The sequence below is a fragment of the Cajanus cajan genome, chromosome 11, assembly GCF_000230855.2.
Source record: "Cajanus cajan strain Asha chromosome 11, NIPB_CcT2T_4, whole genome shotgun sequence".
NCBI classification, from domain to species: domain Eukaryota; kingdom Viridiplantae; phylum Streptophyta; class Magnoliopsida; order Fabales; family Fabaceae; genus Cajanus; species Cajanus cajan.
In genome coordinates, this window is record NC_138527.1 from 9,293,233 (window position 1) to 9,308,729 (window position 15,497).

Genomic DNA, 15,497 nt, shown 5'->3' on the forward strand with positions numbered 1-15,497 from the left:
AGATGGTCAGTGGAGGTAGTGGGTTTGATGCGGATTTCGAACGGAATTAACTATTTCACCTAGTAATTGAATGTGTTATTGTCGGCACGTGTATGCTATTGTATGGATGTGTGATTGTTGTAAGGTGTTTTGCGGTGCAGGGAGAGTGAACTTGATCGGGGAGCACATTGATTATGAAGGTTATTCGGTGTTGCCTATGGCTATTCGGCAAGACACAATCATGGCCATTCGGAGAAACGAGTCTGAAAAGGTTCTTAAGATCGCTAACGTGAATGGTGGAAAATATTCTGTTTGCACTTATCATGCTGATCCTCTCCAGGTGGATCCTCGAATCCTTTTGGTCAAGCACTGTATAATAATGTGAAGCTTAAAACAGCTTTAAGAAGAGGATTATTGTTACTATTATTATTTATTCGTATAACAAATTTTACGATCAAGAGAAAGAGAGAAAAATATAAAATATTGGTGTGTAAATTGATGTATTAATAACACATATCTTCTAAGAATGCTTGTTTGCTATTCATTTTTTGTCAATAAAATTGTTCTGTTTTGTTGATATTCATTGGCTGTGTTTTTCATGCAGGAAATCGACTTGAAGAATCACAAATGGGGCCATTATTTTATTTGTGGGTGAGTTTATTTCATATTTCTCTTGTCGTTTCCTCGTTTTATTTTGAGGTATAATGGCTAGCTCAGTTAGATGTATGTGCTTTGTGTTTGTTCTCCTTAATGAACCTTGCTTAACGCTGCCAAGATGATGCAGAGTATTGGTCATTCGAACTATTAGTCCTGGTCCTAGACTTGTGCGCATTCTGGTTACTTGATAAAAAAGAGTGCTTGCAATTTTATTTTAATGATATATTTACAATCTGTACTGTAAAATTTGAAACGATATGCTATGTATGAATGAAGGAGCGTTGAATAATATAATAGATACAGTGGTTTTGTTTTTTGGATGAAAAAGAAAGAGTGTAGAATTGTTGTTTAATTCAGTATTAATTGATAATGCAATCTGTAGTTTACCTCCAAGTGAATGTTGATCATTATCTCTGGTTTTCTATTAGAGATTACAATTTGTCTGTTGATGGCTTTAAATTAAAAGGAAAAAGGGCATCTTTTTTACAGGTTCTGGACTATCAAGCTCTGCAGCGTTTGTTTGTTCATCCACAATTGCTATTATGGCTGCTTTTGATGTGAACTTCCCAAAGGTATGCCTTTCGGGCTGGAATTCATGTGTGTGTAATAGTTTGTGGTTTATTTCTTCAAACCAGTTCAAAAACTGGTTTTATTATGAAACTGGTTTTAAACCGATTATAAACTTGTTTATTAAAGTAATTCAGTTTTAAACTGGTTTATTAAAGTGGTTTACATAATTTATAAACCAGTTTATTTTATTAAAATGGTGTAATGCAGTTTGGTGCGGTTTTTTTAAAAAACCAAACTATGCACACCCCTAACAAAAAATAATAATTAATAATTAACAAATATATAATACATAAAATAAATATATTTCTCCTCGTACCATTATAATTAAAATAAAATATACCAATATTCTTAGCAAAAACGAGTTTTTCTCTAAATACTTATTATTACAAAATATCATACACATTTCTCTAATAAATAGTATGCAAAACAATATTTTCAATTATTTATTATTTAATTAAAATGCTCATAATTATTAAAAGCCTATAAAATATCTCATTAAATCCTTTAATTAATCAAAATATACTATTAATAGTTTTAGAAAACTTGGGTGTTATAGTTTCAACCGAGAATGTAAAACATTTGAATTGTAGTGGAATGATTTAATTATGCCCAGGGTTCAAATGCAAATGAAGCCAAGAAGAGTGGGGTATACTTGAAGGAAGAAGGGTCAAGCTCATTTTGAGCTTTCGGTTACTTTGAGTAGTCCATTTTCTCTTTGGAAATATTTGTTTGTATATATTTTCTTTTATTTTTGGATCAAATTGTTTCTAAATTTAATTCCTTGTGATTTTCCCTCTAGGAGTGTATTTAGTATTTCAAAAGGGGTTCAACTATTGTTTCAGAGATGTGCCTATTGGGCGTGTTTGGGCCATGAGAGAGTGGATAATTTTCTTCAAGTAGTGGACCTCCACTCCCTCGTAGGATTGTCTCTCTTATAAGTTCACACAAGCCAACCAAGTCACATGTTCCACACACTAGTCACGCTTTTTGCATGTTTGCTTCTACACCTCATTTTCTACTAATACACCATTCAAAAAGTGCAAATGGTCAATCTAAATATAACATAACAACACAACGAATAAAAATACTAAATATTTAAAAGGGAAATTTCTCCTTAACTTCTTTCATCATTGAAATTCTCCTTATGGTAAGAACATCATTCTTGCTTATCTTTCCCTTGAGAGTGGCACGCCTCACCCTCCCAATCTTCTTGATGTTTGATTTTTGGTTTCATGGAAGAAACTTGAAGGAGGTTGGAGTTGCTATGGAGAAATCCCCTACGATTCACCCTGTAAATTCAACCGTTAAGTGCCTAGACTCGGTGATTGTATTTTTCTAATAGGAACTAGACATTAATTTTTTTGTTATTTGTTTAATCTTATTTATTTAATTCATTTATCCGACTTCATGCATTTTTATGTTGAGGAAAATTCTTTTATTTATTCTCAAATCTCTCTATCTAGGAGAAGACTTCAAAGGAAACTCTAAAGCTGAAATATAATCCTAAAGAATGTCAAGAGTGCAAAAGCAAAAATTCTTCAGCATTCAAAAAGTGTAAAAGATCAATCTAAATATAACACAACAAGACAATGAATAAGAAATTGTAAAGGCCGGATCTTTATAGTCACCTATATACTAACACATGTTTATATATATCATGAGGATAACAACATAAAAATAGAGATGGTTTACCACACATGGGATAATAAGAAAGAAGAAATGGAATGTGACAAAAATAGTTGTACAATTTAAAAACTCAGCAAATATGTACAAAATTTAAAAATATAGAGAGACAACCCATAAATAAAAAATGAAATGGAAAGATGATACACTTTGGGGGAATAATAAATGTTTTTTTTATATAATTATTATAGATCAAAACTTGTAATCAATTCTAATTTAAAAATCATATGCACACTAATTTTAATTTGAAAATAAAATAATATATAAATGACAATTTTCTAAACTTCTTTTCTAAACATTCAAATTTCATCATTAAAATATATCCTAATATGAAAAATGTTTATATTGTAGTTCTAATGTGAAAATTTTTAAACATATCTAAAATTATTTATAATTGGTTTCAATGATTTTATTCCCATCTCACAAGTATTTTGTGTTTGCTCTTAATTATTTCATTTTGCAATATCTAAAGCATTTGTTAGTATTTGTTTTATTTAATGTATGAAACAAATTGATGGAAAAAGAAAATTACAATGCCAAATAATTAGAATTGATGATAAATTAAATATGACTTTTAGGTTGATTATTATACATGTCAATCAACATACCACTTATGATTCTAATGCGGGTTGGGTCACGGTGTAAAAACTAATATTTACATCATCAACATAGAAATTAATTTCTTTGAGAGAAACGTGTTGTAAGAGAGAACAACGAATTTAATTAAAATTTAATAAGGCAATAATTAAAAGTTTTTATGCTTGTGTGTTCAATCACATATTACTATATGTGTATGTATGATGAGTTTTTTTAATGTTATTGTAACAACTATCCTAAAATTCATATTTCATATATGATTTGATTTTAGGCAGCAAGTTTAATTTGTCAACATAATAATTAAGCAGTGTCAAAAAATAGTAATAATTAAGCAAGCTAGTAACAAAAATTAATACCCTTAAATTAGTTGACTCTTTAAGTGACTATTTTTTTAAGGAAGGTAACTCATCGGGCTTATCCTAAAGTATTCCAGAACATATATATGAGAAAAACTGTTATTGAAAAAATCAACTATTAGCCAACAATTTTTGCCAATAAAGTCTCACGTGACATATGTCAAACTGAAATTTGACTTTTGATAATGAAAAAGGTTTCGTGTAAAAGACAAAATTGATATGGGAATACTGTGGCAAACAAAAATACAGGTAGATTAAAGAACAAAATGATTGAATTTCTAAAAAACTAATGACTAGATACATGATCCTTAAAAGTATTGAAGACAAGCAAAAACAGCTAATAACTTGCGTAAAAGAAGTAATTAGGTCGACTAATATTGGCAAGTAGCAAGAATATAAAATTTGCATAAATCTTGAAGACTTGGTGTGGTTTTCCATAGTTTCTTTTCAATCACTTTTCATAATGTATGTGAAAATAACTCTATGTTATGCTACTCTTTTATTATTTTCCTTATCTTCAGCAGAATATGTGAAACTCATAGTGAATGGGGTCACATCCATTGCTACGACAGATAATAATTTTGTTTGTGCAACTTTGGACTGGTGGCCTGCTAATAAGTGCAACTACAACGATTGTCCCTGGGGACAAACGGGCATTCTGAATTTGGTATTTACCATTAGGCACCAATGCACCATGTATATTTTCATCGTACATAATTTCAATAGAAAAAGAATATAACTAGTTTCCCATGTGTTTGTTGTTGCAACTTTTGCAGGACTTGAGTAACAAAGTTCTATCAAATGCAATCAAGGGTAGGTTTTATTTTTCTCAGGTCTAATCGTATGATCATTTTAAAAAGAAAAAAAACTTACAAGAAAAAGTATTGTTGGCCCTTCTAGGTTGTTTGCTTTTGTATCAATCATTTTTGGTCATCCTCGTTCTTTAGTTCAGTGGAGGCAAGATGTGACATTTTAATTGTCAAATGTCTATAGCATATATCATATGATCATGTGTAGACAATATTAGTCTATGAATTTCACATTACCTATCATTCCAAAATTTTGCAGCATTTAATCCCCTGATCAGATTAGGAGGTTCAGTGGAAGATCAGATTGTTTACCAATTTGGGAAGCAAAAGAAATGCCCTCATTTCAAGAAGAGAGAAGGTGGTCTTTTTGGTTTCAGCACAGCATGCCTTCCCAAAATGAGATGGGATGAAGTACATGAGTTTTTTAACAAAACTGGGTACTTGTTTAGTTTTTACCATTATTTTTTCAGCACGAGGTACTATGATATATGTTAGTAGCGTGCTACATTCAATTCTGACATGCATTTTTTTTGTTTTCTTTATTTGCGTATTTTGCAGAGTGAAATTAATTTTTGGGTTGAATGCTCTCACTGGAAAGAAAAATTCCATACAAGACAAGTTGAACTGGGTTGGAAACTGGAATCCAAAAAATGCCATAAGTCTCATGAAGTACACAATATCAAAAGGATACAAAATAGATTCATATGAATTGGGTAGCTAAATTAAATCTTCAATTAATTTTCATTCAACCTTCGATATTTGAATTACATGCATATATATCTCTACGTATGTTATTTTTTTTATTTTCTCCGATTGATCCCATGTGCATTATGATTTATGATGCTTAATAGGAAATGAGCTATGTGCTGAGGGGATAGGAGCCAGAGTAGACAGTGTTCAATATGCTAAAGACATCACTATGCTCAGACGTATAGTTAATCTACTATACCCAGATGCTTCTAGAAGGCCTAAAGTGTTAGGCCCCGGTGGTTTCTATGGTAAGGAATGGTTTCAAAGCTTCTTACTAAATGTTGGGCCTGGCGTGGTTGATGGAGTGACCCACCACATTTACAACCTTGGTGCCGGTATGTATGTGTGTGTGAGTGTATGTAGATATATTTATATTGTTTTTTCTTTTTTGTCAATAGCAATAGCATGCACTTTACTACTTAGCTCTTAGTGATTGTTTTGCTTCTAACAATATTTATTCCAAATAAATTAAGGTGTTGACAAGGATGTTATCAACAAGATTCAAGACCCATATTTCTTGAGTCAAGTTGCTGAAACTTTCAAAAATGTTGCTCAAGCAGTCAAGGAATTCACACCGTGGGAAGCACCATGGGTTGGGGAAGTTGGTGGAGCCTATAACAGTGGTAGCAAAGATGTGTCTCACACTTTTGTTAATGGGTTTTGGTCGGTCTAATATGCCAATGAATTGAGTTCTTTTTTGTTTCTTTTTCAAAATTCCGCAACTATATATGTTAAGATCTCTTAACTTAATATAAATAGGTACTTGGACCAGTTGGGCATGACATCAACCTTAAACCACAAGGTTTATTGTAGACAAACTCTAGTTGGAGGAAACTATGGTTTGCTAAACACAACAAGCTTCATTCCTAACCCGGATTATTATGGGTAAGTCGTGTTTCATTTGTGTGGGAGAGGCACTCGCTACTAATGAATGTCTAATTCATTTAAAACTTACCCTAGCATGCACAACCAACATTCTTTATCTGTTATATTTCTAAGTTAATATTCTACAAAAATTTATCAAACAACCTAAGTGATCAAGACTTAATTATGGATTAACATGTCATTCTAATCAAAACGTATTTTGATCAATTAGAGCGCTTTTATGGCATCGACTTATGGGAAGCAAAGTGCTTTCGGTTTCCCACGAAGGATCACCATTTTTGCGTGCATACGCTCATTGCTCAAAGAAAGGGGTAAGCTCATTTATCTCAAAATGTCTTTTTTTTTCTTTTTTTTTCTCCCCTTATTTTGTCTTCACAAAAAAAAACTATTCATATAGAGGTTAACAACACCATTCTATAGAAAAATAATTAGCATATCATAAAGTGTTACAATTATTTGGGAAAAAGTAATTATATAGATTAAATCAAACAAGTTTCTATAACGTCTAAAGACAATGTGTGCCATTTGTTCTTAATCTTATTTCTCTTTCTAATTAATCACTACTAGTTGCTTTCCTTACTCTCAGCCTGGAATCACTGTGCTACTCATAAACATGTCCAATTCCACTACTTTCAATGTATCCCTCGTTGATGACATGAATTTGGATCCCGTCTTGGAGACGATACCAGGAAAAGTACCAACGACTACTAGGGAAGAATACCATCTGACACCCAAAGATGGAAACATTCGAAGTGATGTGGTATTATTGAATGGAACTCCACTACAATTGACAAATTCACTAGACATACCAGAAATGAAACCACGGTTGGTTGATGCTTCTTCTCCAATCAAAGCAGACCCTGACTCAATTGTATTTGTCTATACCAAGAGCTTCAATGCACCAACATGTTGATAGCAAGTACAAACTGTTAATTAGAAACTTACAATACAAGAATTTATACATATCTATAGTTTCATTGTTCCAACACATACACATGATATCAATCTGCAATATGACAATAAAATATTAAAATGTTAGTGTGGGAAAATATTTCTAATTCTAATTACTAGAACATTAATAAAATTTTAATGAAAAATTCGTAGTTGATTTATTAGAATGATTACACATTTATATTTGTATATACCAAGAACTTCAATGCACCAGCATGTGGATAATAAGCACAAAATGTTAATTAGCAACATACAAGACAACAATTTGTACATATTTAGAACTTTACTGTTTCATCACGTCCACATAATATTAATCAACAATGTTGGTAACTAATTTGTATTCTAAATTTTATTGACCAATCCGTAGTTGATTTATTAGAATGATTATGCAATTTATATAACTGTTGTATTATATTATTTGAGAGGTTTTATTAAAGATTTAGAATATTATAGAGAAAAATAAATTAGTTTTTTTTAAATTCAATTAAAAAATAATGTTGAAATGCCTGCTAAAAGTAAAATCCCATTTTTCACAAAATAAATAAAATATTTCTTGATAAAATAATTATAGTTTCTAACGTAATTAATTAAATTAATTGGGTTAGTAACATAATTAAAATATTTATTAAATAAAATAAAAAAGGCTATAGAGGATAAAAAGACTATTGGGTTGGACTATGTGACCAATTAACCTAAAAGCTTATTAAAAACAAAAAAATAAGGGTTAGGTATTTTCTTACGTGTCATTCTAAACCGTAAAAGCACATGAAATTGGGGATAAGAAAAGGCCAGGACAAGCAAGGCAGGCAAACACCAAGTTTATTAAATTAAAGCCCAAGTTTGGTCTATTATTTGTCATAGACTTTTTTTATAAGCCTAGCCTGACTCTTTTAAAAGCATGGTATGACCTATTAGCCTATTTAATATCCTATCTTACGTTATCTACGTTAAATAAGCCAGTAAACGCAAATTTAAATAAGTCAACAAATCTATTTTTCAATACTCGTGCATGTGTTTTTTGAATTTGCATGATAAAAAATAATTAGTTTAAATTGTTATTATTAAAATTTAGAGTTTAAAATAAAATTAATAAATTCACATAAGAGGGAATACTCAAGCATTATTATGTTCATTAACATGCACTCAGGTAGAGTGAGATGAAAGAAGAGAGTCTTATTTTTTTGAAAAAAAATCTAAATAGCCAGCAATGACGATGAAGGAAAAAAGTAGACAAAGATTTAGCTGCTAAAATTTTCTATTTTCTATTTCTTGATTTCATTTTTGTGACACCTTCTATCTCGCGAATAAATAAAACTGAATACAAGACTCTTTCATAAATAAAATCTAACGTGTTCAACATAGAAGGGATCACATTTTTAACCAAACAAAACCAACTAAAATCTCAATTAAATCCACTACAACAAAACAAACAATTATCTTAAAACTTGACAAAAGAAGATAATCTCTCTCTACGTCCCGATATCACATCGTATCAGAGCAGAAACCCAACTACAAGGACCAGGTCACACCAACAACATCCTTAACCTCATGATGTAAATCACTTACAAGAACATATAATAGAGATAACACAAAACAAGGAGAGTGAGAAACATCTCACCTGGCTCACGAGGTAGAATATAATTGGATAACCAAACACAATAAAAAAGTAAAAATATATATCATAACAGATTACAGAAAAAGATATTGATACAACAAAATACAATTCAACTAATAATAAATAAATCATATAACCAATATAATTCATCACATAAATTCACTTGTATACATGTACATATGATTCAATTGACATGGACCTCATAATGCATATGCATTTAGCACCAATAAAATCAATTGTCAATTATTGCCCGAATGCTCACGATTGTCATTTTTTGCTTGAAGGTGTGACACCCTCTACCCCAACATACATATACAGTAATTATAAAAAAATATATAATTTTACATCAATAAAAATCAAATTTCCAACTACGTAAGGGTAAAGAGTTCACATTCATAAACTTAATCCAAATAACATGACGGTAAAATTACAAAGAAATAAAACTGAATTTTCCAAAATAATTTAATAAGAACATCTTAAACTAATCCTATCTATGTCCCGATGTCACATGTCCTATCAGAGCAAAACCCAACATAGAAGCCTAAATTTCATCACCAACATCCTCAGCCTCACACTGATGATCACCTGTATAATAGTCACAGCAAAACAACACGAGAAAAGGGAGTGAGAAACATCTCACTCTGGCTCATAGTGTAGAAATGTACGCCGAATAGCCAAACACAAACAAAACAGGTATAACATAGATAAATTAATAATAAAATCACACTCATCCAAGACATAAACCATCACTTTATCACATAACATTAAAAATGCATAAGTATGGACACGGACTACATATTATCATGCATGTGGCGCCAGTAAAACATCACATGGCATATTGCCGCTAGCAATACACGAAGAGTAGTCTAGGAGTACATGCCGGGTCACACCCTCTGCGCACTCTCACTAGAAGGATATACTACCAGAGTCTCGTCGGGATAGCTAAGCCGCGCAAGATACATCCCATGCACACAATGGGCGAGACTGGGACTTCCAAACCGAGCTATCCCCAAGGACTAATCCCCAAAGCTTTTACACTAGGGGGCCTTCTCTGGCGGTGTATTCCATATCGTACCCTTAAAACACTTATGAAAATGATGCATGTCAATCACGACTCTATGCATTCTCATATCACATTATCATTTCCCATGGTCATATGATATCATCGCATTTCGTCATCATATTTCATTATCACATTTCATATCCCATGTCTCAATCACATTTCACTTTACATCATCATATTCACAAAGCCTCCACAGAGCACTTTAATTTATATCAAAACTCGTTTATTTATAAAATTAAATACATATTTTTACATCTCATCAAACAAGGAATATAACAGAAAAATCAGAAATCAAAACAGAAAATATTTCATATTTTGCCTATTTCTCATAGGGTTTCCTATAGGAACCCATAGAGCACTCTAGATCATATTAAAACATATTTATTTTCAAAATTAACCACATACTCATGCATCACATCCAACAAAGAACACAACAAAGTAATCAGAAGGCAAAATAGAAAACATTCATATTTTGCCCGTTTTCTCATAGGGTTTCCCATAGGAACCCATAGAGATCTCAAGTCATACAATTAATTGCATATAAGAAAAATAATAAGCAAAACAGATACAATTGGGAGAAACCCCTCATACATGAGCATACATAAAAATATAGCAAACACAGGATTGGGGACCAATCCCACTACCCAGCATACAATCTCACACCCAGAGCGAGGTTTCTCACTCCCCCCTTACCTGGATGAGCAGAAGACAAAGGTGTGATCTAAGGTCGTTCCTGAGTACTCTTCCTTAGAGCTCTTTGTTTCTCGTTTTTTTTCCTAACCCTTCAGAACGCAAATGAGGTAGATAGGGTTAACGCTACCTGACTCCTTAAAATTAATCCATTGGGCTGGGTCAACCCAACCCATTTTCCTTCTCTTCTAACCCACTTCTCTTTTTCCTCAAAATAATTAAATAAAATAAATACATGTATATTATAAAATATTTTTCCTCTATAATAATATTATATTTCTGACCCAAAATATAATGGCTAAAACACTAATTTGGTCCCTTATATTAATTGTTTGTTTCAATTTAGTCCCATTTTAATTTTTGGTTTCAATTTGGTCTCAAACTAATTAATTGGTTTCAATTTAGTCCCAAATTAATTAATTGGTTTCAATGTGGGACTTCCGTCTAAATTATTTAAACGGAGTTAACTTTTAACCACGTGCATGCCACGTAGATGCATACGTGGATGCCACATGGATGCCACATGGATGCCAAATTTTTTTAAAACACCTGGACCCAGAACGGCCCGTTCTGAAACCGGAACGGGTCGTTCTGGTTGCACTTTTGGTGTTTAGTTTTGCATCCGGAACGGCCCGTTCCAGGTGCAAAATTAACACACAAAAAGTGCATCAGAACGGGGCGTTCTGGTTTCAGAACGGCCCGTTCTGGTTTCAGAACGCCCGTTCTGGTTTCAGAACGGTCCGTTCCAAAACTGAGAATAGTGCCTTCATTGTATTTTTTGGTAATTATGCAATTTTGATCCCTAAGGTTTTAATTGAGTAATTTCAGTCTTTAAAAGATTATAGTTGTGTAATTTTAGTCTCACCATTTTTAATTGAATAATTTTAATCTCTCAAATATCATGATTGTGCAATTTTAGTCTTTCTTATTAAAAATATAATAATTTTAAAATTTTAATATATATATATAATGTTTTAAAACTATATAATTTTTTGCTTATTTAAATTAACATATATTATAATTTTTTGTAATGTATCAAATGATATATATTTATTATTACTAAATAAATAAAATTTATATATTATTAATATTTTAATATTATTAATAAATTAATATCAATAATAATTTTCCTATATTTATAAATAAACTAATAATTTGATAAATATATATTAATATATATTAATATATTTTTACAAAAATATAAATATATAAGATCAGATATATATTTCTAATTAATATACTTATATTTTTGTAAAAGTATATTAGTTTATCTATAAATATATTAATAATATTATTGATATAATATCAAAAATTATAACATATGTTAATTTGAATAGATAAATAATTGTTTAATTTTAAAACATTATATATATATGTTGGCTATCAGCACATATCAATCAGAATCTGTTGGAAATCAGCATATATCAATCAGAATATTCAATTCTGATTTGTAAAGATTTAATGTTAATAAGATCAATTTTATTTCCCCTCCTTTAATTATTTAGATACAGCATTTATAGGGAGAATTATTTCCCAGATTTTTAGGGATAGATTAGTGTGTAGATTTATTCCCTTGTATTCTATTTATAACACTTTTGTATTTTGCCCAAATCAGAGAAATATACATTATATTTTTCCACAATATATATATATATATATATATATATATATATATATATTAAAATTATTAATTTTTAATGGGAGAAACTAAAATCGTAATGTTATGATATTCTTTATTAATTTTATTAAAAAATGTAATAATTTTGAAAAGTATTTTTTTATGGTAAAAATTTTAAAATTACTTATTTTATTAAAATATTTATTTTATTAGATATAACAACATAATTAAAATATAATTAATAATATATATTTTGTAAAATTATTAATATATTATATTTTTTAAAAAAAAGTTAAAACCGGAACGGCCCGTTCTGAAACCGGAACGGGCCGTTCTGGTTTCACTTTTTGTGTGTTAATTTTGCATTTGGAACGGGCCGTTCTGAATGCAAAATTCATACACCAAAAAAGAAACCAGAACGGCCCGTTCCGGTTTCAGAACGGGCCGTTCTGGGTCCAGGTATTTTAAAAAAAATTGTCATCCACGTGGCATCCACATAGCATCCACGTGGTATCCACGTATGCATCTACGTGGCATCCACGTGGACAAAAGTTAACTCCGTTTAAATAATTTGGACGGAAGTCCCAAATTGAAACCAATTAATTTTAAGGGACCAAATTGAAACCAATTAATTAGTTTGGGACCAAATTGAAACCAAAAATAAAAGTGGGACTAAATTGAAACAAACAATTATTATAAGGGACCAAATTAGTGTTTTAGCCAAATATAATAATATAATTTCAATAACAAAATAACATATAAAATCAACCTTCTCTTAAAACATATAAATATTTATTTAAATATGCTAATAAAAAATACTTATTTAATACGTACAAAATAATTGTCCAAAACAATAATTATTTAAAACGTACAAAATAATATTCTTCTATAATTATTAAAATAATTATGACCAAATATCATATAATAATAATAATAATTATTATAATAATAATAATAACTTTATTGAAAACTGGGGTGTTACAGAAGGCCACCACCCGAAGGCTAAGTCTCAATTAAGCGTACGATGCATGTCGAACAGGACTCACAACATTATCATATTATAATAATATGCATCATAAATGCATGTCAATTTACTTTCACAATAGCCTCATCTATATACAAAGGAAAAACCTCATTCACTTTATCAAGATATCGATATAAATACTCAAACAATTTATTGTTTAATGATTTGTTGTACACATTTCATTTACAACATTCAATTGTCATAACTTCACATTTCATATTCAATCATCTCAAACAATTAGTACAAGAATCATTCCTTGGACAAGATAACCAACACATAATACATTGTATCACACAAGAGTCATAAGTTCACATTTCAAACACATATTTACATACATTAGCTCGATACACCTCAAGTCATTAACAATCAAATCACATCATAAATATTCACAATTATTCTCTTTCATGATTTCCCTTTCCTAAATATTGTTATAGGTACCTCAAATTATTCATAAGATGAAACACCTAAACAGTAAAGTTATTCATTATCGTCTTTCACACACTATATTTTCATAACTTAATCTTCTATGACATTGTGTTGTCTAAACACCTTATCTACAGACATACATATGGTATCAATTTGATATTAAAGTTCCTTGAAATATAAGGCAATTTTGCACAACTTCTATGCTTATATTAAGAGCTAGTTCTACCATCAACTATTTTTAAAAATTACAAAATCTCAACATTTCAACCTAAATCTGACAGCCTGACCTCCTCTCACTAACTTGAACATAACTCGAGTTCTAGACCTCCTTTTTGAGTTATTCCAATGGTATTTGAAAGCTTATATCCAAGTATACAACTTTCATGTAGATTAGAAATCCTAATTATTTCATGCATGTCTACTCTAAAGGCTTATAATATACACATGTTACATTTCGCCTACAGAATATGAGGTTCATCTTTTAACTCACATAACTCGATCATTCCTTAACATTTTTAGATGATTCTTGAGTCTAAACTATAGCCCAAATATCTAATTTCTAACCCAACACCAAAAACTCAATTTTATTAATCACACACAAAGAAATCCCATCAATATCAAAGTATAATCATACAAGAATTCAGAACAAGGCACAACTAATACCCAAACTCTCTTCTCATTTCCAATAGGTAAAAACATAAATTAAAGCCTAATATTAGTTTATTATACCCTCAATTACTCAAATCCAACCTTAATTTCATATATTCGAGCATATAACATCAATCTTCACTTTTCTCTATAAGCAATGGTTACTTATAGGAACTACATGCATTCACAAGTTCTCAAACAATTTAAATTACATGAAATAAATTATATGTATAGTTCAAACATGACATATAATGCACATAATTACATAGTTATTAAACTTTTCATTCAATCACCAAAAATGCATTCTTAGGGTTCCCATAGGTGTAACAACCCAATTTCCACTAGGTCAAGAGCCCAATTAAGGTGGTTTAGTAGCACGGAACAGGCCATTCCAAATTACTAAATAGACCTACTTTTGGGAGCCGGAACGGGCCGTTCCGGATTTGGAACGGCCCGTTCAAAACCATAAAATTTGTCTATGATTCTTAGTTGGGAACGGGCCGTTCCAGACTTCAGAAATGGCCTTTGAACCTTATTTGAGAACGGGCCGTTTCAAAATATGACCGTTGAGAGTTTTAATGCAAACCCCAGAAGGGGCCGTTCTGGATGTGAATTTTACACATGACGTGAGATTTCAGAACGGGCCGTTCCGGATTTGAAACGAGCCGTTTCGGATTTGAAACGGGCCGTTTCGCGAATCCTGATGCCTATAAATTGAGTGCTCTCGCACTCCTAAAATCATATTTTTCAGTTCTGAATTCTTTTAGTTCTGACTTCTTTCTTCTACATTCTCTTCTTTCCCTTCTACACTCTCTGAAGATTGAGGGGCACTTAGAGGAGGAGATCAAGAGATCTCTGTTTTGGTTTCAACTGCTGTTTATCCAGGTACGGGGGAAAAGGGGATTATTTATATGTAGAGTTACATGAGTTACATGAGGGAATTGGGTAGAGGAAGAGTCCCTTATGATTATGAGTAATTTTATAATTATTTCTGTTTGGAGAATTATTGGTCTTATGTGATTCTGTATGTATTTAGGATTACGAATATATGATTTATTTGTAAAAATGATGCTCTGGGAGAGAGAACGAAATTATAGAAAAGTGCCTGTAAGTTAGGTTTTGGAAAAATTAGATTATTTCTGTTTGAGGAATTAATGATACCATTAGATTCTGTAT

The 15,497-nt window shown here is 30.9% G+C and overlaps 1 protein-coding gene across 1 annotated transcript; it reads left to right on the forward strand.

The window, feature by feature from the left end:
- The first annotated feature begins 2 nt into the window (after positions 1-2).
- LOC109794246 (heparanase-like protein 2) lies at positions 3-7,199 on the forward strand. Its single transcript, XM_083067283.1, has 12 exons — positions 3-15; positions 141-350; positions 1,126-1,208; positions 2,446-2,497; positions 4,364-4,509; positions 4,619-4,655; positions 4,911-5,088; positions 5,210-5,364; positions 5,503-5,736; positions 5,875-6,064; positions 6,161-6,286; positions 6,854-7,199. The coding sequence occupies exons 1-12, from the start codon at positions 3-5 to the stop codon at positions 7,197-7,199; spliced, it is 1,770 nt and encodes a 589-aa protein (XP_082923409.1).
- The last annotated feature ends 8,298 nt before the right edge of the window (positions 7,200-15,497 follow it).